Source organism: Hyperolius riggenbachi, chromosome 1, assembly GCF_040937935.1.
Source record: "Hyperolius riggenbachi isolate aHypRig1 chromosome 1, aHypRig1.pri, whole genome shotgun sequence".
Taxonomy (NCBI): Eukaryota; Metazoa; Chordata; class Amphibia; order Anura; family Hyperoliidae; genus Hyperolius; species Hyperolius riggenbachi.
Window position 1 is genome coordinate 121,474,831 of NC_090646.1, and position 21,662 is coordinate 121,496,492.

The window sequence follows — 21,662 nt, forward strand, 5'->3', positions numbered from 1 at the left end:
ATTGAACCTAATATGCCACTGACTGTACATTGACTTTAGATGAGACGGGATCTGCAGCACTGGGATAGTGCCCTTCAGCTTGCTAAACGCCTGGCTCCTAATCAGATACCCTTGATATCAAAAGAATATGCAATACAGCTGGAATTCACGTGAGTCCTTTACTATTTCATTATGTTCACATAGCAGTATCCTCTTTCATGATTTCTTATCTTTAACATCTTAACCACTTGCCGACCGCACGCTTATACCGTGCGTCGGCAAAGTGGCAGCTGCAGGATCAGCGACGCAGTATTGCGTCGCCAGCTGCACGCTGATTAATCAGGAAGCAGCCGCTCGCGCGAGCGGCTGCTTCCTGTCATATCACGGCGGGGGGCTCCGTGAATAGCCTGCGGGCCGCCGATGGCGTCTCGCAGGCTAAATGTAAACACAAGCGGAAATAATCCGCAGATCGGCGATCCCCGGCCAATCAGCGGCTGGGGATCGCCGCCATGTGACAGGGGACAGCCTGTCACTGGCTGCACAGGACGGATAGCGTCCTGTGCAGCCCGGTTCACCAGAGGGGGCCAGGTAGGAGAGGGAGGGGGGGGATTTCGCCGCGGAGGGGGGCTTTGAGGTGCCCTCCCCGCAACACCCGGCAGGCAGGAGCGATCAGACCCCCCCAGCACATCATCCCCCTAGTGGGGAAAAAAGGGGGCGATCTGGTCGCTCTGCCTGCACCCTGATCTGTGCTGGGGGCTGCAGAGCCCACCCAGCACAGATCAGCTAAAACAGCGCTGGTCCTTAAGGGGGGGTAAAGGGTGGGTCCTCAAGTGGTTAAAGTACCATATGCTTAGGGAGTGTATAGGTGCCATTTATCCAGTATATTTACCATTGTTTCAGATCGTGGCTAAAGATGAATAGAAGCATGTCATTTGTTTGATCAGCAGATAGAATTGCAACGCTCTGATATGCTGTGATCACATACTGCTTTAGCACATGATCCTGACTGGCAAATCAGAGACTTGCATATCCATAACCTGATCACATGCTTCTCCACAGTTCTCCTAGACCAGTGATCTGCAAACTTGGCTCTCCAGCTGTTAAGGAACTACAAGTCTCACAATACATTGTAGGAGTCTGACAGCCACAGTCATGATTCATAAAGGCAAATGCATTGTGGGCCTTTAGTTCCTTAACAGCTGGAGAGCCAGGTTTGCAGATCACTGTCCTAGACATAACCATCACTAATAGAGGCATGCTTTGTAATTTTGCATCATGCTGGCAATGAGCAGACCAGTGGTATAGAGGATAGCACTCCTATACTTCAGCGCTAGAGTGCCAGGTTCTGTTCCCTTCCTGCCAGGACACTGAGGGATGTATTCACTAAATGTCATTAAAGCTGCCATGCGCAGGGAGTGCAATGCCATTTTACTTGTACTCAGAGTTGGGTAGTGCGCATCATCATGCTATTTGTGCGACCCATGTTACCTACAGTAGGTGATGTGCATGTGCCAGGATACTGTGCACTACGCTACTTGCTACACTCCCTATGTGTGTGTATTCTCCCCTTCCATATTTGGGTATTCTTGGAGCATACTGGTGAGTCCGTTGGCTTCTCCCAAAAACGACTGCCGCAAGACTATGGCAGGGGTAGCAGATTATGTGTGGGGTGCACACAGATGACCCAGCACCATATTTAAGAATTAAAGAGTAAAATAAAATTACTGATATTCTACTATTGGGCAATGGGTAATACAATAGTAGAATATCTGTCATTTTTACCAATGTATTATTAGAACTAAACCTAACCCTTTTCTCACTTGAACCCCTCCTCTATCAATGCCTTCTTCCTATAATGTCTCTGTAGTTAACGTATCATTGAACATCTCATCTTGCAGGGGTGATTATGTCAACGCACTAGCTCATTATGAGAAAGGAATGACCGGAGACACTAATGTAAGTTTTTATTGTGCTTTGTTTTGTAATAATCATTTTCTTTCCATAAATGGGATGACCATAAAGGAGGATTTGAAAGCAATACTGTAAGACATGGGTGATCCTCTGACAACATGATTTCTTATACAGAGGTTATATGAACACAGCTTTTTGTGTGAGTAAAAGTAAAGTGTCCTCCGCACAAATATTTCTCGTTCTCTCACACATAACTCAAGATTTTTCACTTAAATGAAACCTGTAGTGAAAAAGTGCTCCAAAATGATACTTAGAGGCTTCCCTCAGGCGTGTCCACTTCACCATTCCAGCGCTGAGACACACTGAAGCTTTGTCGATGGAGCTCGAACGCATTGTGCAGACTGCTCACTGCTGCGCACTAGCGCGGAAGTCGAACGGCTGTCCTGCGCAGTGTGGCAACACTTGTTCTCGTACGGGAGCATGGCCGCAAGCTTTAGGGGGCCCCTCACTAAAACGGCAAGGCAGAAAGGGTATGGGGGAAGCCTCTGGAGGGTCCAGAGGCTTTATTGAGGAAAGTATTTATATTTCTCTCTTTTTTTACTTCACAGGTTTTCTTTAATCCAAGTTGCCCGTGATACAGAAATATAAAAATTAGAGATGGTCAGTTAGATGCAAATCATTCTGACTTGCATGCAGATCTAATGCAAATTGTATACAGCTTGCAATTGGGTCAGTCCTTTTCACTTTCCTAGGATGTTATTTTGCCCATTTCTAAGCCATATACCAGCCTTTCTCAACCTTTTTACCCTGGAGGAACCCTGCAAATACTTTTTGGATCTCAAGGAACCCCTTCATTTGCAGGTGGCATGGTCTTTAAAAGCTGGTGTGGCCGTTTATGTCCTATTACAGTGCCCTTCATTATAATGTCCCTTTATTCTAATGCTTTTTATTATTGTGTTCATTACTATTCTGACCACCATTTATAGTGTACCCCATATTATAGTGTGCTCTCTATCATACTTCCCTGTGGCTGGATGGTGTAATGGTTAAGGGCTCTGCCTCTGACACAGGAGACCAGGGTTCGAATCTCGGCTCTGCCTGTTCAGTAAGCCAGCACCTATTCAGTAGGAGACCTTAGGCAAGTCTCCCTAACACTGCTACTGCCCATAGAGCGCGTAATAGTGGTTGCATCTCTGGCGCTTTGAGTCCGCCAGGAGAAAGCGCGATATAAATGTTATTTGTCTTGTCCCATGGGGAAAAATGCCAAGGAACCCCTGCAAAGTACCCAGGAAACCCTGGTTGAGAAACCCTGCCATATACAGTTTGCATTTAAGGGAGCTTGAAGTAAGAGGACTACAGGGGCTGCCTTTGTCATTCTCTAATAAACAATGCCAGTTCCCTGACTTCTGTGCTGATGCTCTGCCTCTAAAGATGTCTATCAATGATACAATACAGATTGTACAATCTTACCAAATCTATTTTTAGGTAGTACCTCCATCTTAAATAGAAGTGGTGAGACTGGACAATCAAGACTGTATTATTAGTGTGCATGTTTATTCTATAAGTCACTGGCCCAGAATAAATGCAAATTAGATACTGTGACTGGTCTAACTTCACTGGCTGCATGCTCGTTGCAGGTTTGTGACACAAAAATGTTTAAAGTCAAAAGCTTGGCATGACAGCCAGGTAACTGGCATAATAAAGAAAGGAGAACCGAGAGCCCGATATGGTGTAGTAGGTCAAGGCAATTGGTATGTTGAGAAGAGAGTAAAATGTATACTCACAAACCCGGGTTACCTCCAGGCAACCACTGTATAAGCAGGTGAGGAGATTGACCTGTCCCCACTCAGGATTAAGAAGTCGCTCTCTGTAGACGTGAAAAGAAGGGGTATCCCCCTCCACCAAGGGTGGATATATAATGTGTTATAGACTGAACAGACAAAGGCGCCAGGTGTTACTTTGACATTACGCTGCTGTGTGCTCCTACTTTATACTGCCTGATGAAGTGGGTGTAGACCTGCGAAACGCGTTGTGCTAAACCCTTTGGAGTGTACCATTAAAATTGTCTTATGTTGAATTACACAGCTTTCCTGTTTCTGCTTGAGGGAGGTAAGTCCACCACTGCCTCCAAAGCAATTTTTAACATTTTAAATATTGTTTTTAATCTTTTGGCGCCTCTGTTCAGTCTATAACACAGGTAACTGGCATTATTTATAAGGGAATCGATATTCCTCTCACTTCAAGTTCCCTATAAATTTGTATGAAACTGAATAATTTGAATTTCCTTGACCATCTCTAATCAGGAACAAGGAACAGAATGTATTTGTAGAGATCAAGGAATGTAACATTCAGACTTTTGTGAATATGTGTTTATATGGGCACACCAGCAACACATTGTTTGAAATGAACAAGGACCAAAACCTCCATCCATTGTTACCAAAGAAGTGATGCAAAGCCTGCTCCGATAACACTAATACTAAATTCACCATAACCACTAGCTGAAATAACAGGCCTAGACCCTGAGCACTGCTGAGTCCTCCTTCAGTTGTCCTGTACCGAGTCTGTACCGAGTCTTTACTGTGTCTGTACTGAGTTTCCGGTTTTTAGGCTAAATATGTGAACAACAGACGATATTCTGGAACAGCCATGTGATCTGTGTTGATCTTTGCTTATTGTTTAAATTATTTCATACATTATTAGATGTTTTTAATAGGCATTTGATTTAATAAAAATAAATTCAAGTCTGGTTGGACTTGATGGACGGATGTCTTTTTTCAACCAAACTAACTATATAACTAACTATATAACTATTAACCATTAGGCGAAACAGGAAAAAAGGGTGCGGGAGCTCTTACAGTAAAAAGGTTGCCGCAATAGCCACCCATTATAAAAGCCATGGTCTGTGGCAAAGAAGGTAAAATAAAACTGTGGGCGATTTTATCGGGCGCCTCCGGGTGGTGGTAGGTTAAGGTAGCGGCGTTAAGTATTAGGCACCACCTGGGGAGTGTTAAGTGTTAGGCATAGGTAGAGAGAGGTTTTAGGGTTAGGCATCTGTAGGAGGTTTTAGGGTTGGGCATCAGTAGAGAAGTGAAGTGAATTTATTTAGCAACTATGGGCTTGATTCACAAAGCCGTGATAACTCTTATCACGGTCGAGGTAGCGCTATAACGCGCGTAACATTTTTCGTAATCGCGTCTGTTTCTGCATGAAAACGGCCGCGATTTCGCTCGCAAATTCGCATTTGCACGCAAAAAACATTACACGTGTTATAGCGCGCGCAAAATGCTAGCGATACCGTGATAAGAGTTATCACGGCTTTGTGAATCAAGCCCTATGGGCTTGATTCACAAAGCGGTGCTAACTGTTAGCACGCCTGTGAAAACCCCCTTAGCACGTCTAAACAAGCTTTTCGCGCATAAAACTTTACGCGCGCAAAACTTTATGCGCGTAAAACTTTACGCGCGTACTGCACAGAGCACGGGGCGCACCGCGCGAAGTGCCCATTAAAGTCTATGGGACTTAGCGCGCGTAAAACTTTGCGCGCGTAAAACTTTACGCGCGCAAAGTTAGCGCACGATCTGATTGAGAAATCCGGTGCTAACCTACTTAGCACCCTGGTTAGCGCGTCTAAAGACTTTAGACGTGCTAAGTAGGTTAGCACCGCTTTGTGAATCAAGCCCTTTATGTGTAACTAGCTGATTGCCCGGCGTTGCCCGTGTATGTATTTGGCTGGTGTTGGCTCCGCCTACTTTTTCTAACCCTAACACACAATTACTCACTGACCAAGTTTGTGAGCTTTGCGGCCTTTGGTATCAATAATCTGCATTGAAATGAAACAAATCTGATTGGCTGTGTGTGGCTCCACCCCCTTTTCTGAAATTGAACCCCAGTCACCAACTGCACCAGGTTTGAGGCCTGCGCCATCAACAGTTCAAGAATGGTAGCAATTAAATACTCCCCTTGAAAAGCAACAGGTGAAGTTTGATTCACTTTTGTAGGCTCCACCCACTTTTCTGAATATTAATCCCAGTCACCCTGTGACCAACTGTGCAAAGTTTAAAAACCCTGCCATTAACAGAATGGCTGCAGTTTACATTTTCCCAGTGAAATTTGTATTTGTCTTCACCCACTGATGACCCGGCGTTTCCCGGGTATGTATTTGACTGGTGTTGGCTCCACCCACTTTCTAACCCTAACACACAAACACTCAATGACCAAGTTTCTGAGCTTTGGGGTCCTTGTCCTTGGCATCAATAATTTGTATATTCCCATAGAAATTAAACAAATCAGATAGGCTGTTTGTGGCTCCACCCCTCTCCAGCATTTTAACCCCAGTCACCCAATGACCAACTGTAGCAGGTTTGAGGCATCTGCTATTAACAGTGTAAAAATGGCAGCAATTTAAATATTCCACTTGAAAATCAACAGGTGAATTTTGATTGGCCATTATAGGCTCCACCCACTTGCCTGAATATTAATCTCTGTCACTCAGTGACCATCTGGGCAAAGATTGGGAACCCTGAAATAAACAGTGTAAGAAGGGCTGCAGTTTACACTTTCCCAGTGAAATTTGTTTTTGGCTCCGCCCACTTTTTGTAACCTGGACACAAAGCCATTACTCAATGCCCAAGTTTGTGAGTTTTGGGGTCCTTGGCATCAATAATTTCAAATCTGATTCACTGTTTGTGGCTCTGTCCCCTTTTCTGAATTTGAACCTCAGTGACCCAATGACCGACTGTACCAGGTTTGAGGCATGGGTCATTAACAGTGCAAGAATGGCAGCAATTTTAATATTCTCCCTGAAAAGTGGCATGTGATTTTTGATTGGCATTTTAGGCTCCACCCACTTTTCTGAATATTAATCCCAGTCACCCAGTAACCAGCTATGCTGAGTTTGAGAATTAACAGTGAAGAAGGGCTGCAGTTTACAATTTCCCAGAAAAATTTGTTTTTAACTCCACCCACTTTTTGTAACCTTGACACACAGTCACTACTCAATGAGCAAGTTTGTGAGCTTTTGGGTTCCTGGCATCAAAATTGTGCTAATGGAAGCAGTTTATCCAGCAAAGAAATCTGGCTGTTTTTGGCTCCGCCCCTTTACTGAATTTGAACCCCAAACACTTAACGACCGACTGTAGCAGGTTTGAGGCCTCTGCTAATAACAGTGTGAGAATGGCTGCAGTTTCAATATTCCCCTTGAAAATCAATAGGTGAATTTTGATTGGCTCTTGTAGGCTCCACCTACTTTTCCGAATATAAATCCTAGTCACCCAGTGACCAACTGTGTGAAGTTTGAAAACCCTGCCATGAACAGTGTAAGAAAAGCTGCAGTTTACATTTAATGTAAGTTAGTTGTTTTTGGCTCCGCCCACTATTTCTAATCTTGACATACAGTCACTTAATGACCAAGTTTATGAGCTTTGGGGTCTTTGGCATCAATAAGTTGCATTTAACCATTGAAATGAAACAAATCTGATTGGCTGTTTTTGCCCCGCTCCCTTCAGAATTTAAACCCCAGTCTCCCAGTGACTGACTGTAGCACATGGTAGGCCTCTGCCATTAAGAGTGCATGAATGGCAGCAATGCAAATATTCCCCTTGAAAATCAAAAGGTGAATTTTGATTGGCTGCTGTAGGCTCCACCCACTTTTCTGAATATTAGTCCCAGTCACCCAGTGGCCAACTGTGTCACGTTTGAGAACCCTGCCAATAACAGAATGGCTGAAATCAATCTAACAAATCTGATTGGCTGTTTGTGGCTCCACCCCTTTAGTGAATTTGGACCCCAGTCACCGAATGACTGACTGTATCAGGTTTGAGGCTTCTGCCACTAACAGTGTAAGAATGGTAGCAATGTGAATATTCCCCTTGAAAATCAATAGGTACATTTTGATTGGCTGTTTTAGGCTCCACCCACATTTCTGAATATTCATCCCAGTCACCCAGTGGCCAATTGTGTAAAGGTTGGGAACCCTGCAATGTAAAAAATGAAGTTTTTGGCACCGCCCACTTTTTCTAACCTTGACATACAGTCACTCGATTATCAAGTTTATCAGCTTTGGGGTCCTTGGTATCAATACTTTGTATATTCCCTTTGAAACATAAACAAATCTGGCTGTTTGTGGCTCCGCCCCCTTCCTGAATTTGGACCCTAGTCACCCAGTGACCAACTGTACCAGGTTTGAGGCATCTGCTATTACCAGTATAAGAGAATGGTAGCAGATGAAATATTCCCATTGAAAACCATTAGGTAAATTTTTATTGGCTGTTGTAGGCTCCACCCACCTTCCAAAATCTTAATCTGTCACCCAATGACCAACTGTGCAAAGTTTGAGAACCCTGCCATTAACGTTGTAAGAATGGCTGCAGTTTATATTTTCCCAGTAAAAGTTGTTTTGGCTCCGCCCACTTTTTGTAACCTTGACACACAGTCACTCAATGACTAAGTTTGTGAGCTGTCAGGTTCCTGGCATCAAAAATGTGTGAATGGAAGCAGTTTATCCACCAAAGGAATCTGATTGGCTGTATGTGGCCCCGCCCCTTTAGTGAATTTGGACCCCAGTCACCCAATGGCCGACTGTAGCAAGTTTGAAGCCTCTGCCATTAAGTGTAAGAATAGCAGCAGTTTAAATATTCCCCTTGAAAATTAACATGTGAATTTTGATTGGCTGTTGTAGGCTCCACCCATTTTCTTGAATCTTAATCACATTCACCCAGTGACCAACTGTGTCAAATTTGAGACCCCTGCGGTCTAAGAATGGCTGCAGTTTACATTTTTCCATTTAAAATGAATGGCTGAAATTTGATTGGCTGTTTTATGCTCTGCCCACTTTTCCTGGATTTGTAACCTCGGTCACCAAGTGACCAATCGTGCCAAGTGTGGGGACTCTGGCTTGAATACTGCGAGAATGGCAGCCTTTTCCATTTTTTCCATTGACTTGAATGGGTGAAATCTGATTTGCTGTTTGTAGCTCCGCCCAGGTGTACAGGGGGGGCGCGAGACCCCCAGAACCTATCATCCCAGGTAGTAAGGGATCTGCATACCAAGTTTCGTTCAAATCGGTCAAGCCGTTTTTGCGTGATCGTGGCACACACACACACACACACACACACACACACACACACACACACACACACACACACACACACACACACACACACACACACACACACACACACACACACACACACACACACACACACACACACACACACACACACACACACACACACACACACACACACACACACACACACACACACACACACACACACACACACACACACACACACACACACACATATCCGATTTTATATATATAGATAAAAACTTTTTATTTTGTGCTGTGCAAGAGTTCAGATCCACTTTTAATTTCTGTGCCCACCTTACATTTTTTCAATTGAAACACTTGTTTGTTAATATCTGTGAGCACCAGTGTCTCCAACATCGCTGTCATTGTCATTTGTGATCTGTCATGGTGGACCACTATTAATCAATGCTGTTGCTTACACTGCAGAGACATTAAACTGGACCAGTCATTTTCAGCCACACTTTGTGCACATCATTATGGGCCTTACCTCGCCTGAAATAATGTCCATGTCTCCATTTTAAGTTAAAATGAGTTACACTGCTAACCTTGTTCAAACATAAGGAAAACTTTTTTAGTAAGTACATACATTTGCAGTTTCAGGACCATGATGAAACCTGCCTTGCTGGAGTGGCTCGTATGTCCATTCGTATGGGAGACATCCGGCGTGGAGTAAACCAGGCTCTCAAACACCCCAGCAGAATGCTGAAGAAAGACTGTGCAGCCATTCTGGAGAGTATGAAGGTATATCCGTTATGCTTAATGCTCACTACACCCATAAGTTATACTTTAGCTATAGGTCTCTTGGAGACTCAGGCTAAGATCTCTCCAGTATCTTTGCCACGCCTATTCCAACCAACCCAAAGTGTCTCACTGCCAAAGGCTGGCCTGTTCTGGAAAAAGCCTTGGTTACAGAAGGAACCCAATAGCTGCAGTAGCAGAAACTGTACAGGCCTAAGAACTGAAAGTTCTACAAAAGCCACATTTTGCAGGTCGAGCTGCAGAAATGCAGGCCTATTGCATTCTCTTTACTCCCCTATTCCTTGTAGGTAGTTGGCTGTGTGGTTCCTCAAAGTATCATAGGATCTCATTGGTGCTCCCTATTTCTGGCAGTTCTAGTTCCCATTGATTAACATCAGGTGGCTTGAGGTGGCAGGTACCCCTAGAATAGAGCCTGTTTCCACTGTCCGAGGCTATTAGGCTACTTGGATGCGTATTTTTGCTGCACGCCGTCCAATTTTTCCCCTGAATGAGGATCGGATAGTTGTCTATTAATTTCCATAGGCTGAGTTTTCCCCTCCATTCTGGCATGTGGAGAAATGCAACAATTTGGGTCCAGTGGAAACGAACCCTATGGTGGTATGGGGCAGATACACCAAACTTTGGTTAGATTGCCTTATGCAGGTAGCACACTACAAGTTTACAATTGCTTATGCTGACAAGGTAGCATGGATGGAGGTAATGCGAACATTGAGAGTATCAAACGCAACACAAGTAGTATAATGAGCATGAACCTAGCAGCGCTTGCATTACCCAGGTAACATGGGTTGTGCTAATTGCACAATATGTGCACTGCTTAATATGTTGGCGTTTTATAAATACAATAAGTAAATAAAATGCATGCTACCTTGCCAGCATAAGTATCGGTAAAATTGCAGTGCACTACCTGCGCACAGCATTGTTAATAAAGCTAATGAGCTAGCATCACCAGTACTAGATAATGGGGACACAACCCTGACCAAAAGACAGTGATATAGAGTATACTTTCAGTAATTAACTGAACCCGAGGTGAAAATCAATATGATGACAGAAACTATTATATTTACAGTATCTGGGCAAATTTAAAATGTATGGGCGCGCAGGTGTATTATGAAAATAATTGCATATGTCAACCACAATTAAAATGAAAGACTATTTTATTTGGTTCGCGTATTTTAAAATAGAAGGCTATAAAAATTTTTGCATGCTTTACCCTCACAAGCACTCCAATCATCCACACTTGGGAGTGGTATGGTGTCCTGCAAAAAATTGTGTGTGTGTATATATATATATATATATATATATATATATATATATATATATATATATATATATATATATATATATATATATAAAAAGGTTCTATAGTCCGTAGACACCATGTATTAAAAATAAGTCCTGTTTATAATAAAGGCATCAACTCCACTATTTCCTTGTGCCCACTGTATAAAGATTAATATTACGTACCGATGCAGACCCATATAGTCCGTGGTTATACCATATCTCACGTAATAATCATAATGGACATAAATCTTAAATGCTTGATATCACCTGTGGAAAGTGCTGTTCCAGATCGGAGCGGCTTGCCGCAAGTCAGCCGTTAACTCCTGCCGATGTGAATCTCCAATGACGTGTCCAGCGTGGCCCCCGTTTAGAATCTCGCGGGAACTCGGCAACGCTACTAGCCGCACGGCTCAGTGCGTCTTTCCGTGCTGACGTAAGTCCTCCTGGAGGTGATATCCAATCTGCGTTCCACCGGCGTGTCCGGAAGTGCTGCGTTCCACTGCTCTTCACTACTTATGAGGGAGATATTGCAGGAAGGAACTCAAACGGATCTGTTTGCAGGGTTAAGATGTTTAAACCTCCTCAGTTAGGTACCTTAGTTGTCCACGGGGCGCCCCTCTAGACCAACTACGATTGACATGTTTCGACAAAATCGCTTGTCTTCCTCAGAATCTGTACCTGTCATCTGTCAGTGGTCTCCATCTTTATATAGTTCCCCACAAACTCCTCCTCTTCCTCCTTCCCAACATCTCCAGTGATCTTCTAATTAAAGTGGACATACATTGCCTCCATTTGAATATCCACAGGTATGAGGCCACTTCATGGTGTGCATGCATAGCACAACGAAAATAAATAAAAAATGAATAATGCATACCATAAAGGTGCGTATGCATGAAAAATAAATAAAATAATGCATATGTGAATACATTTTCGTTATAAAATCCACCTGCAGTGCACCAATACTCCCCCGGTGTACCATGACCACTCCCCATTCATAATCTGACAATTCAAAGGTTCCTCACAGAAAACCAAAAATTTCCATTTCTTCATTTAAACCCCTCGGGGCTAGAGACTCAAGGTTAAAAATCCAATGGCTCTCTGCTCTGGACATCTTTGCTATAAAATCCCCACCCCTTGGGTCTCGCTTAATTAGTTCGATTCCAAAATATATAATATTGGATACACTACAGGCATGATACTTTTTAAAGTGATTGGATAAGGGGTGGTCCTCCCACCCTTTTCGAATATTATTAAAATGTTCCCCTACTCTCTTGTGGAGCTCCCTTTTTGTCCTTCCAATATACTTCTTTCCACAGGGACAGATTAGACAGTAAATGACCCCCTTAGTATCGCAGGTAATTAACTGTCCAATTTTGTAGTTCTCCCGGGGACCCTCCACTGTCTCTAATTTGCCGTAGCTCCGAGTGCTCCGACAATTCTTGCATCTCCCACATCTCACAAATCCCGCCCCCTGTAGTGGTGGAACTCCACTATTCTGATTAATGGCTGCTGTAGCCACTTTTAAAACCACATTGCCTGGTTTTCTGTATACAAACCCTGGTTGTGCCGGCAATATTTCATTAAGGGCCTTGTCTTCCCTCAATATATGCCAATGTCTAGAGACCAGTTTCCTCACTATGTTGCTCTGTGCACTGTATTTGAGGTTGAACTTCAGACTATGGTCTACAGTTGTATCTCTATACTTTTTGACAAGGAGGTCAATACTAATACTTATTGTGTGTCTTTACAGTATCTACTCCAAAAAATGATTTTTTTTTAAGTATACCAAGTTTTTTTTATTTATATTTGAACATTTACAAAGTAGGTTGAATGTTTTACAGTCTTTAATCAGTGGCAGCCTATTAAGTGTCCCAGAGTTAGAAAAAGTTCAGTAGCTAATGTATTTTCTTTCTCCCTGCCCTCAGAAGTTTTATTCTGCCAGGAAAATTTTTATGGCTGTAATTTGCTGATGTTTACTATATTCCCGACAAGGTACCAACAAGACAGAAATTGTCACTTCCATGCCTAGAAATTAACTCTTTCAGGCAGCAAAATAAAACAAATAAAACACCCTGGTTATTAATATGTTTTGCACTGTACATGCACATGTTTATCTCATCATGTCACTAGTCACCTCGGTTACATCCACAATCACTTATGCTGATTTCCTCTTGTTTCAATACAGCAATTTTCAGAAGCAGCGCAGCTGTATGAGAAAGGCCAGTACTATGATAAAGCAGCCTCGGTGTACATTCGATGTAAAAACTGGTAAGATGTCTCCAATAATTTCCCCAAACAACTCTTTCTGTGAAGAATGATCTGTTGTTTGTTGAGTCCCCATGCTTATGTCACCCGGATACCGATACATGTGCACATCTCTGAATTGTGTAACTTAAGTCTGGCCACCTCTTCACAACATGGCAGAGCCCTGCATATCTCTGTCTAAATAAAAGCTGCTGTGTCTTCCCTTGTAGACCTTACTCTGCTCAATGATGGGCACTGGCACATTCTTTAGGAGGGTGTTTGGAACTGGGTTTAGTTATTATCTGCTCTCCCATTACAAGAAAAAGAAGTAAAAGTCTTAACTGGTTCTATTTTTATATTTCTGCTGACCTGCGGGTTTGTAGGAATGGTATTTGCGTACCTTTCTATGGCATGGAGTTGTACACATTTGATGGACTATTGAGTGAGAAACACAGCAGCAGTATCCACACAAATGCTATCAGTGGACTATCAATCTACCTGAGTTGGAGGCTATCTCATAGTGTAGGGTAGTCTTGATCTGCTTGTTTAATTACAGAGCTATTTAGAAGGCATTATTGCTAGATAATCAGCAGTACATCGAGGACACTGTCGTTTTTTGTAGAAGTGGGGTCAGCAATGTCCACTGCCTTGTTACTGTCATGCTGGGTGTGGTATAAAGTACAGACTAGAAATGTGTGCTCATTGAAGCACAATAAAGGACAGGGGTAACATGCATAGAGGAAGAGGAGAACTGTACAAAGTAGTGTGAAAGACCACATTCTAGGCTGATGTGAGCGTACGTATTGTATGCCCCTGATAAGTTGGACGCAGGGTGAGACGAATGACAGCTCACCTTGCTGCCTCTCAAATCCCTGGCAGTGTTAAATACTATTATCCCTCCGAGTCACAGCAACTTGGAGGGAGGAGTAATTCAGGGTCTGGCGATCGGCAGAACCCTGAATTTCCCTTACGCACCCCGCGCACTATAGCATTACTGCTACAGCAGTGCCTAGTTTCAGCGGTTAAAGCTCTGTTTGCCGAAACCACCTGCTTCGAGATATGAGGCAAGGTATGAAGGGCAGGAAGAAATGAGAAGCATGGAAAGAATTCACAATATAATTGCAGGTACAAAAGTATAATCAGTTGTGAGGTTCAAACAGAACTGAGGTCTGTTCAGATACAAAAAAACAGGTATAAAGAAGCATGAGGTAAACTGAATGACTGATGATACAAAATGAACTGAGATACAATGAGGGATAACAAACACAGAGTTGTGGGGCATAATGAGGTACGAGGCACAGAGAAGTAGGGTCACCATCAACATTTTCTTTTACCCACACTAGAAAAAAATCTGGATTTCTCTTCAGCCTCCCAAACAGTGTAAACTTTGCACACAAAATGGAAGGAGGCGCCCCAATGTAGCATGCAATGGTTACACATTGGGTAATGGAACAGTCTTACCTCAGGTAGGAGGTTTAAAGATAATGATGGAAAGGAAAATAAAAATAATTATCCCGGGAGCACCTCCTCCCATTTTGTGTACATTTCCCCCTCCCTCAAGGGATGTCCCCTGAGATGATTAACCAGTGGTCCTTGTTCTGGAGTGCGACCCAACCAATCCCGGAGAGGATATCCAATCCATGTGGAGATGGAATTCTGCACCTGCCTTATACTGTGGTTGTCTAATAGCAACCCAGGTTTGTAAATATTTGTTTCGCACATTATTTCATTGCCTGGAAATACTACATTATCTGGTTTCCTTTTCCCTCTCCTGGTTCCTGAGAATAGTCTCCTGATTATCGACCGGCGGCGGACACCACTTATCAATGTAAACTTTGGGGCATCCTAATTAATATTACTTCTTATTCCCCCATGATGGTATCCCGGTAGAGAGGAATGTGTTAAAATAAGGTACAAGATACCGCAAAGAATGAGGTACAGAAATAAATTAGGTGTGATGATGTATGAAGTAAAGTGCAGAAGTGCCATAAGTATAATGAGGTAGAGAGCACTGACTGATAATAAGACAAGCTCTGAGAGGGGTGTGTTATGTCGAGGTACAGAGAGGACTGAGGTATGTAGTGCAGTGGTATCTGCAGTACCATGATGTCTGGTGGGGAGAGAGGACAGTGGAAGGTCTTTTTCGTCCTACAGATGTTTAACTCCAAGCCAAAAAACTCCTGCAGAAAAGTTCTTAGCACCCATAGCTACGCAACTCCATTCTATAACATTGTTTTTTTCAGGGCAAAGGTTGGAGAGCTTCTCCCCAACGTCACCTCTCCCAAGATCCATCTACAGTATGCAAAAGCCAAAGAAGCTGACGGAAAGTAAGTTGTTTGCCGTATTGCATTTCCTGTGTCGGTTGAAGATTCAGTGAAGTGATTGGAGGATGTCAGTTTGAAGACATTTAGGAAAATGTTCTTCACTGATAGGGCTGAGTTAATGTGTTTTTCCCCCTCACTGCAGATATAAAGAGGCTGCCAAGGCTTATGAGAATGCCAAGGACTGGGACAATGTCACACGCATCTACCTGGACCACCTAAATAATCCAGAGAAAGCTGTCGCCATTGTGAAAGAGACACAATCCCTGGAAGGAGCCAAGATGGTAGCCAGGTGACTTGCTTATGCTTTGTGAGGTGTTTGTAACCAGTGCAGTTATTTTGGACCAGCACTTTCTGAGATTGCAAAGCTCAAGCTACCTGCTGAAAACTTCCTGTAATAATAGTGGAGAGGACTTATCTTGGAATTGTATTGTTAACCATGTATGATCACACCCAGGGCCGGGCAGAGGCATAGGCTGGAGAGGCTCCAGCCTCAGGGCGCAGTGTAGGGGGGGCGCAGAATTCATTCAGCTGTCAATCCTAATTGTGTTTGAAGTAGAAATAAATAAGAAAAGGGGATAGATGGCAGTGACTGCAAGCCAGATAACTAGATATTAAGGTGTTGGGGAGGTTGTGGACCCTGTGGCCCTCTTAGTCTAATAGCAATAAGTGTGTGACAGCTGGGGTGGCAGGGATGGAGGGGCGCACTTTGGTGTCTCAGCCTTTGGTGCTGGAGGACCTTGTCCCAGCTCTGATCACACCATTTCCTCTGTGTAGATTCTTCCTACGACTCGGAGATTATGGCTCTGCGATCCAGTTCCTAGTTCTTTCCAAATGCAACAATGAGGCCTTCCAGCTCGCCCAACAACACAACCAGATGGAGATCTATGCGGATGTTATAGGTAGATGATGCCGTATGCATGTGTTTTGTGAGCGGCAGGGGTAATACTGATATGCACGTGATATAGCCACCACTACATCACCTGTCTGATGTATAGTTTTTCTGCCTCTAGGCCAACTCCCTTGCTGCACTTTATCATGTTCAAAAGCTCCTGTCCTGTTTCTCTTTTGTGTGTAACACCTATGTACTGTCCTTCTTTAAACATCATCTCTCCTGTTCCATATGTTGCTCCCCATTAGCAACCTTGCTCTGACATTTGCAAGCTTCTCTTCCATATTCAGCATGTCCAGTCACCCCCTTGGGCAGCAGCCACCCAAGTCCCAGGCCTTTGGGGCCTCTCTTACATTGCATTTCCAGTGTTGATGCCTCTAATTTGTTGCAGGATCTGAGGAGACGAGTAATGAAGATTATCAGAGTATTGCTCTGTACTTTGAAGGGGAAAAGAAGCACTTTCAGGCTGGAAAATTCTTCTTGCTTTGTGGACAGCATGCGAGGGTAAATCTCTAGAACAACATTTATATTGAGAACAGATTATTAATTTGTATAAAAGAGGGGTTGGAAAATACTGTATACGCAGGCCCGGATTTACATCACAGTAGCCTATAGGCACAGATGTCCTGGCACGCCAGACTTTAGCCTCCATTAACCTACAACCCCCACCAAACCACACTGCAAGTGTGCTGGCTGGCCCAGCTGTCTCTTCTCCATTACTTCCCCTACCCGTCATAGGCAGCTACAGTTGCCCCTTAGTATTAGGTAGCCAGAAGTACCCTCAATATTAAGTAGTTAAAGGTGCCCATGACTGAAGAGAGATCTCATCAGTGGAAAGCCAGGAGCAGGGTAAGTAACCTCTCATTTACACTCTCATCAGGACTCTTCATAGGGAAGGAGGGAGGGATGCACTAGGGGAGGAGAGTGAGCTGCCTTTCTATCATCAGGCGCCTGTAGGCACCCTGTGTTAATCCGGTCCTGTGTATATGTTTTGAACTAAACATTTTGCTCCTAAGTATGAATGGTTACTGTTGACATGCAAATCCCTACACAATCTGGGCCCTGGATACATGAAGGACTTGCTGAAACTGCACCACACCCCTCACAACCTCAGATCAGAAGGATCCATAAACTTGGTCTATCCCAGAGTGCACCTCAAAACCTTTGGAGCCAGAGCTTCCTGTCATACTGCCCCTATCCTTTGGAACTCCCTACCACACCCTATCTCTGTAAAGGTGGCCATACACTGGCCCGATTCGCCGCCGTTTCGACAGCATATTCGATCACTGGGATCTAATCTGCTGCCAATCGTTCGCGCTACACGCCGAATTTCGATCCTTTTCGTCTGATCCCGTCGATCGCTCTGTGCGGAAAATTAGCGTCGATCGCCCGCGGGTAGGGAGTGCGTCGCTAGCGGCGTTCGAGTACCCGACGACCGAAGCAATAGAGCCGCATACATTACCTGCTCCGCCGGCACGTCTACGCCCGGTCACCGCTGCTCCGTGTCCGCGCTGGTCTCCGGCATGCTTCAGTTCCTCCTGCCCGACAGGAAGTTTAAACAGTAGAGGGCGCTCTACTGTTTAAACTTCCTGCCGGGCAGGAAGAAGTAAAGCATGCCGGGGCCAGAGACCGGAGTGGAGACGGAGCAGCGGTGACCTGGGGACTGGAGTCGCGCCGGCGGAGCAGGTAATGTATGCGGGCATGCGGGCGGGGGGGAGCGGCGGCAGCACCACCACCACCACAACAGATTGTGAACGGTTTCAGGCTGAAATCGGTTCACAATCTGTTTGCAGTAAAGGTAGCCATACGATCCCTCTCTGATCAGATTCGATCAGATAGGGATCTGTCAGTTGGTCGAATCTGATGGCAAATCGACCAGTGTATGGCTACCTTAAGTGTTCAAATCCAGACTGAAAAGCCACACATTTACCATTCAACCAATTACTGGTCTGAGCCATGCTTATTTATGCACTTAGTCCTACGGGAGAAAAACGCTTTACAAATGTTGGTGGTTACTCCCACACTGATATTCTTAGCTGCGTTTGCGGTCAGTGTATTGTAAGTATGTTTCTGTGCTGTATATTCCAGGCTCTGAAACACTTCCTAAAATGCTCAGCTACAGATGAAAATACAGCTATAGAAATGGCAATCGAGACGGTAAGAGATTCAATTGTAAACCACTGAAACTTTATTATATGGTTATGTAAAATATTAGAAGTTGATATTTTTGTGCACACATTCTGCTATTTGTTGAGCGCTAGCTTTCAGTGGTGTGTTTACCTTCAGCTGAATATTGGTTACCTGCTGCTATAATGTACTATTATTTGAACAGGTTGGACAGGCCAAAGATGAACTACTAACCAATCAGCTGATAGACTATCTGATGGGGGAGAGTGACGGCATGCCTAAGGTATAAAAAGTAACTGGTATCATCTGCTTCTACACACATAACAGAACTTTTCAATAAGTGATCTGGTGAAATGATTTCTGTTTCAGGATGCAAAGTATTTGTTCCGTTTGTACATGGCTCTGAAGCAGTACAGAGAGGCGGCCCGCACTGCCATCATCATTGCAAGGGAGGAACAGTCTGCAGGTAACTATTTAATCATTTTATTATGATTACTACACGGAATGAAAACACTGCTGTTACCTGCAGCAACCAGTCATCTTGTCACTTATTTTACAAACTAATGTAAAAACAATATGTACTGTAACTAGATCTATTTGTTATGTTGTCTTACATGTACACACATGGTACAATAGCCCCTGTGACCCCGGGGGAACCTAGCGCTATGGGGGCCTGCTCCTCCTCCCATGTTGCAGAGTAAGTGCAGTGGAGCAGTGTAATATTTACCTGCCCCAGCGCTGCGTAGGGTTTCCTCTACTTCCTGACAGCTCCACACTCTATGCTGCCATCCACTGTCACCCAATGCATGTCATATGTTTAGAAACAGGAGGATGGCAGCATAGAGCTTGCAGCTGGCGGTAAGAAGAGTAGAGCCTGTGCAGGGCTGGTGCAGGTAATATGCACTCCTCTCTGCTCTGGGCTTACTCTACATGGCAGGGGGATGAGTACAGTGTTGTACCTGATTGTGTCTAACTAGCTGCATGCAGGCTTTGTATTTAAGTCTATTCCTAGACTCCATTGCAGTTCACATTCATTATAAAGCATGCATTATGCAATGGAGCATTGTGACCCTAGCCTTACTGTAGAGTCTGCCATACATTACTACTGTTCTTTATGTTACAAGGCAATTACCGGAATGCCCATGATGTGCTCTTCAGCATGTACATGGAGCTGAAAACACAGAAAATCAAGATTCCAGCAGAAATGGCCACAAATCTGATGATACTTCACAGCTACATCCTGGTTAAGGTAATAAGAAATAGTGATTTGTTTCTGCAAATAGCCAAAACAATCCCAGCTTCTCTGTCCGAAGAAAGAATAGACTAGAGTCAACTGGACGTTTTTGTAGTGTTTTAATCTAGATGCTCCACTGTTAGTATAATCATCATCAGCAGGGCAGCCATCGGGGGGAGGGAACGACGGACAACTGACACTGCAGTGAGGGGCCCAGAGCTTCTGGGGGCCCTGGCCCAAAGCGCTTGAAGGGCCGCATGTGCTGGCTGCAGGCCTGTGGCTCACTGAGTGACATCAGCGATTGAACGTGGGGAGCAGATGAGTGAGCCCGCTACAGTGGACTTTCTATACTGGAGCACCACCTATATCTGGCTACAGGCTACCTATACTGGGCCACCACCTATACCTGGCTACCTATACTGGTGCTGGAACCACCTATACCTAGCTACTTATACTGGGGCACTACCTATACCTGGCTACCTATACTGGGGCACCACCTGTACCTGGCTACTTATACTGGGGCACCACCTGTACCTGGCTACCTATACTGGGGCACCACCTATACTTGGCTACTTATACTGGGGCACCACCTGTACCTGGCTACCTATACTGGGGCACCACCTATACTTGGCTACTTATACTGGGGGCGCCTATAGCTTGCTACCTATACTGGGGGCACCTGTACCTGGCTAACCTATACTGGCGCACCACCCATACCAGGCTACCTATACCGGGGCATAAACTATAGTTGAATACCTATCGGGGCACCACCTATAGCTCGCTACTTATACTGGGGGAACCTATACCTGGCTACCTATACTGCGGGCACCTATACCTGGCTAGGGAGGGGGAAGGAGTTGAGAACGAAGGGGACAAGAGGTAACACAGGGTGATACAAGAGGCACAGGGGGAACACAGGGGGACAAAAGAGGCACAGGGAGAAAAGAGATGAGATGGGAACATGAGATCACACAGAAGAACACAAAAGAGGCACAAACTGAGGTGAGACAGAGCGGGGCAAAAGAGGCACAGCAACAAAAGAGAACAGATAAAGGATAAAGAGTGGACCTACAAGTCCCTATCTCATTTGTTAACCGGGGACTACCTGTATTCTGCTAGTATTTGGCTCCACCCACAACATGATATGGCCACGCCCACTTTTTGCTGCATCATGCTGTCCATGCCGCTTTCTTCAGTGTCGGAGCCATGCACATTTTTCGTTGCAGCGCACTTTGAGCACGGACATGGGGGTGGGGTGGCTAGTGGGCGGGCACAGCAACCAGTGGGTGGGCCCAGGGAGGAGGGGACCCAAAATTTAAATCAGTTCAAGTGATGTGAAGAAGAAACAGCCAGACACTTGCATTCACTGATAATCCACAAACTCCAACCAGAAAGAGCCACATGGCACTTCCATGGAGATGTTTGTCTGGCTGGACATGTGTTGTAAAGATTTGTACATTGGAAAGCTAGTAATCCCGTAGTAAAGGCTCATACACACTTGCAACCTTTATTTTCTCCGTCTTCATCCCCACAATGGGCTTCTGCTCTGTGACCTGCCGGCATGTTAAGAACGTTTGGTTACAGAGCACACTGTGAGGATGAAGAAGGAGGAGTGTGTTGGCCAGACAGGTGGGTGCACTCCACTGCACATACTCTACAGGGCCCAAGGCATCACTATTCACATTGGGAGAGTCCAGGGAGGGAGGGGGAGGGGGGGAGTCAGGGAGCCCCATGCAAGTTTTGTCCAGGGCTCCATTGTACCATTGTAGCTAGAACCATAATGAAAAGCTGGAACAAACCTGAACACCTGAATGTTTGTAAGTG

The 21,662-nt window shown here is 44.5% G+C and overlaps 1 protein-coding gene across 1 annotated transcript in view; it reads left to right on the top strand.

Annotated features, from left to right (window-relative positions):
• The window catches only part of WDR19 (WD repeat domain 19), a 97,860-nt gene that overhangs the window by 71,221 nt on the left and 4,977 nt on the right, over positions 1-21,662 (top strand). Inside the window, exons 20-31 of the mRNA XM_068278460.1 lie at positions 40-149; positions 1,878-1,935; positions 9,575-9,721; positions 13,206-13,288; positions 15,508-15,591; positions 15,731-15,877; positions 16,363-16,487; positions 16,869-16,981; positions 18,566-18,634; positions 18,810-18,887; positions 18,974-19,070; positions 19,729-19,853. Coding sequence (XP_068134561.1) covers positions 40-149; positions 1,878-1,935; positions 9,575-9,721; positions 13,206-13,288; positions 15,508-15,591; positions 15,731-15,877; positions 16,363-16,487; positions 16,869-16,981; positions 18,566-18,634; positions 18,810-18,887; positions 18,974-19,070; positions 19,729-19,853 — 1,236 coding nt within the window. The remainder of the gene's footprint in view (positions 1-39; positions 150-1,877; positions 1,936-9,574; positions 9,722-13,205; positions 13,289-15,507; positions 15,592-15,730; positions 15,878-16,362; positions 16,488-16,868; positions 16,982-18,565; positions 18,635-18,809; positions 18,888-18,973; positions 19,071-19,728; positions 19,854-21,662) is intronic.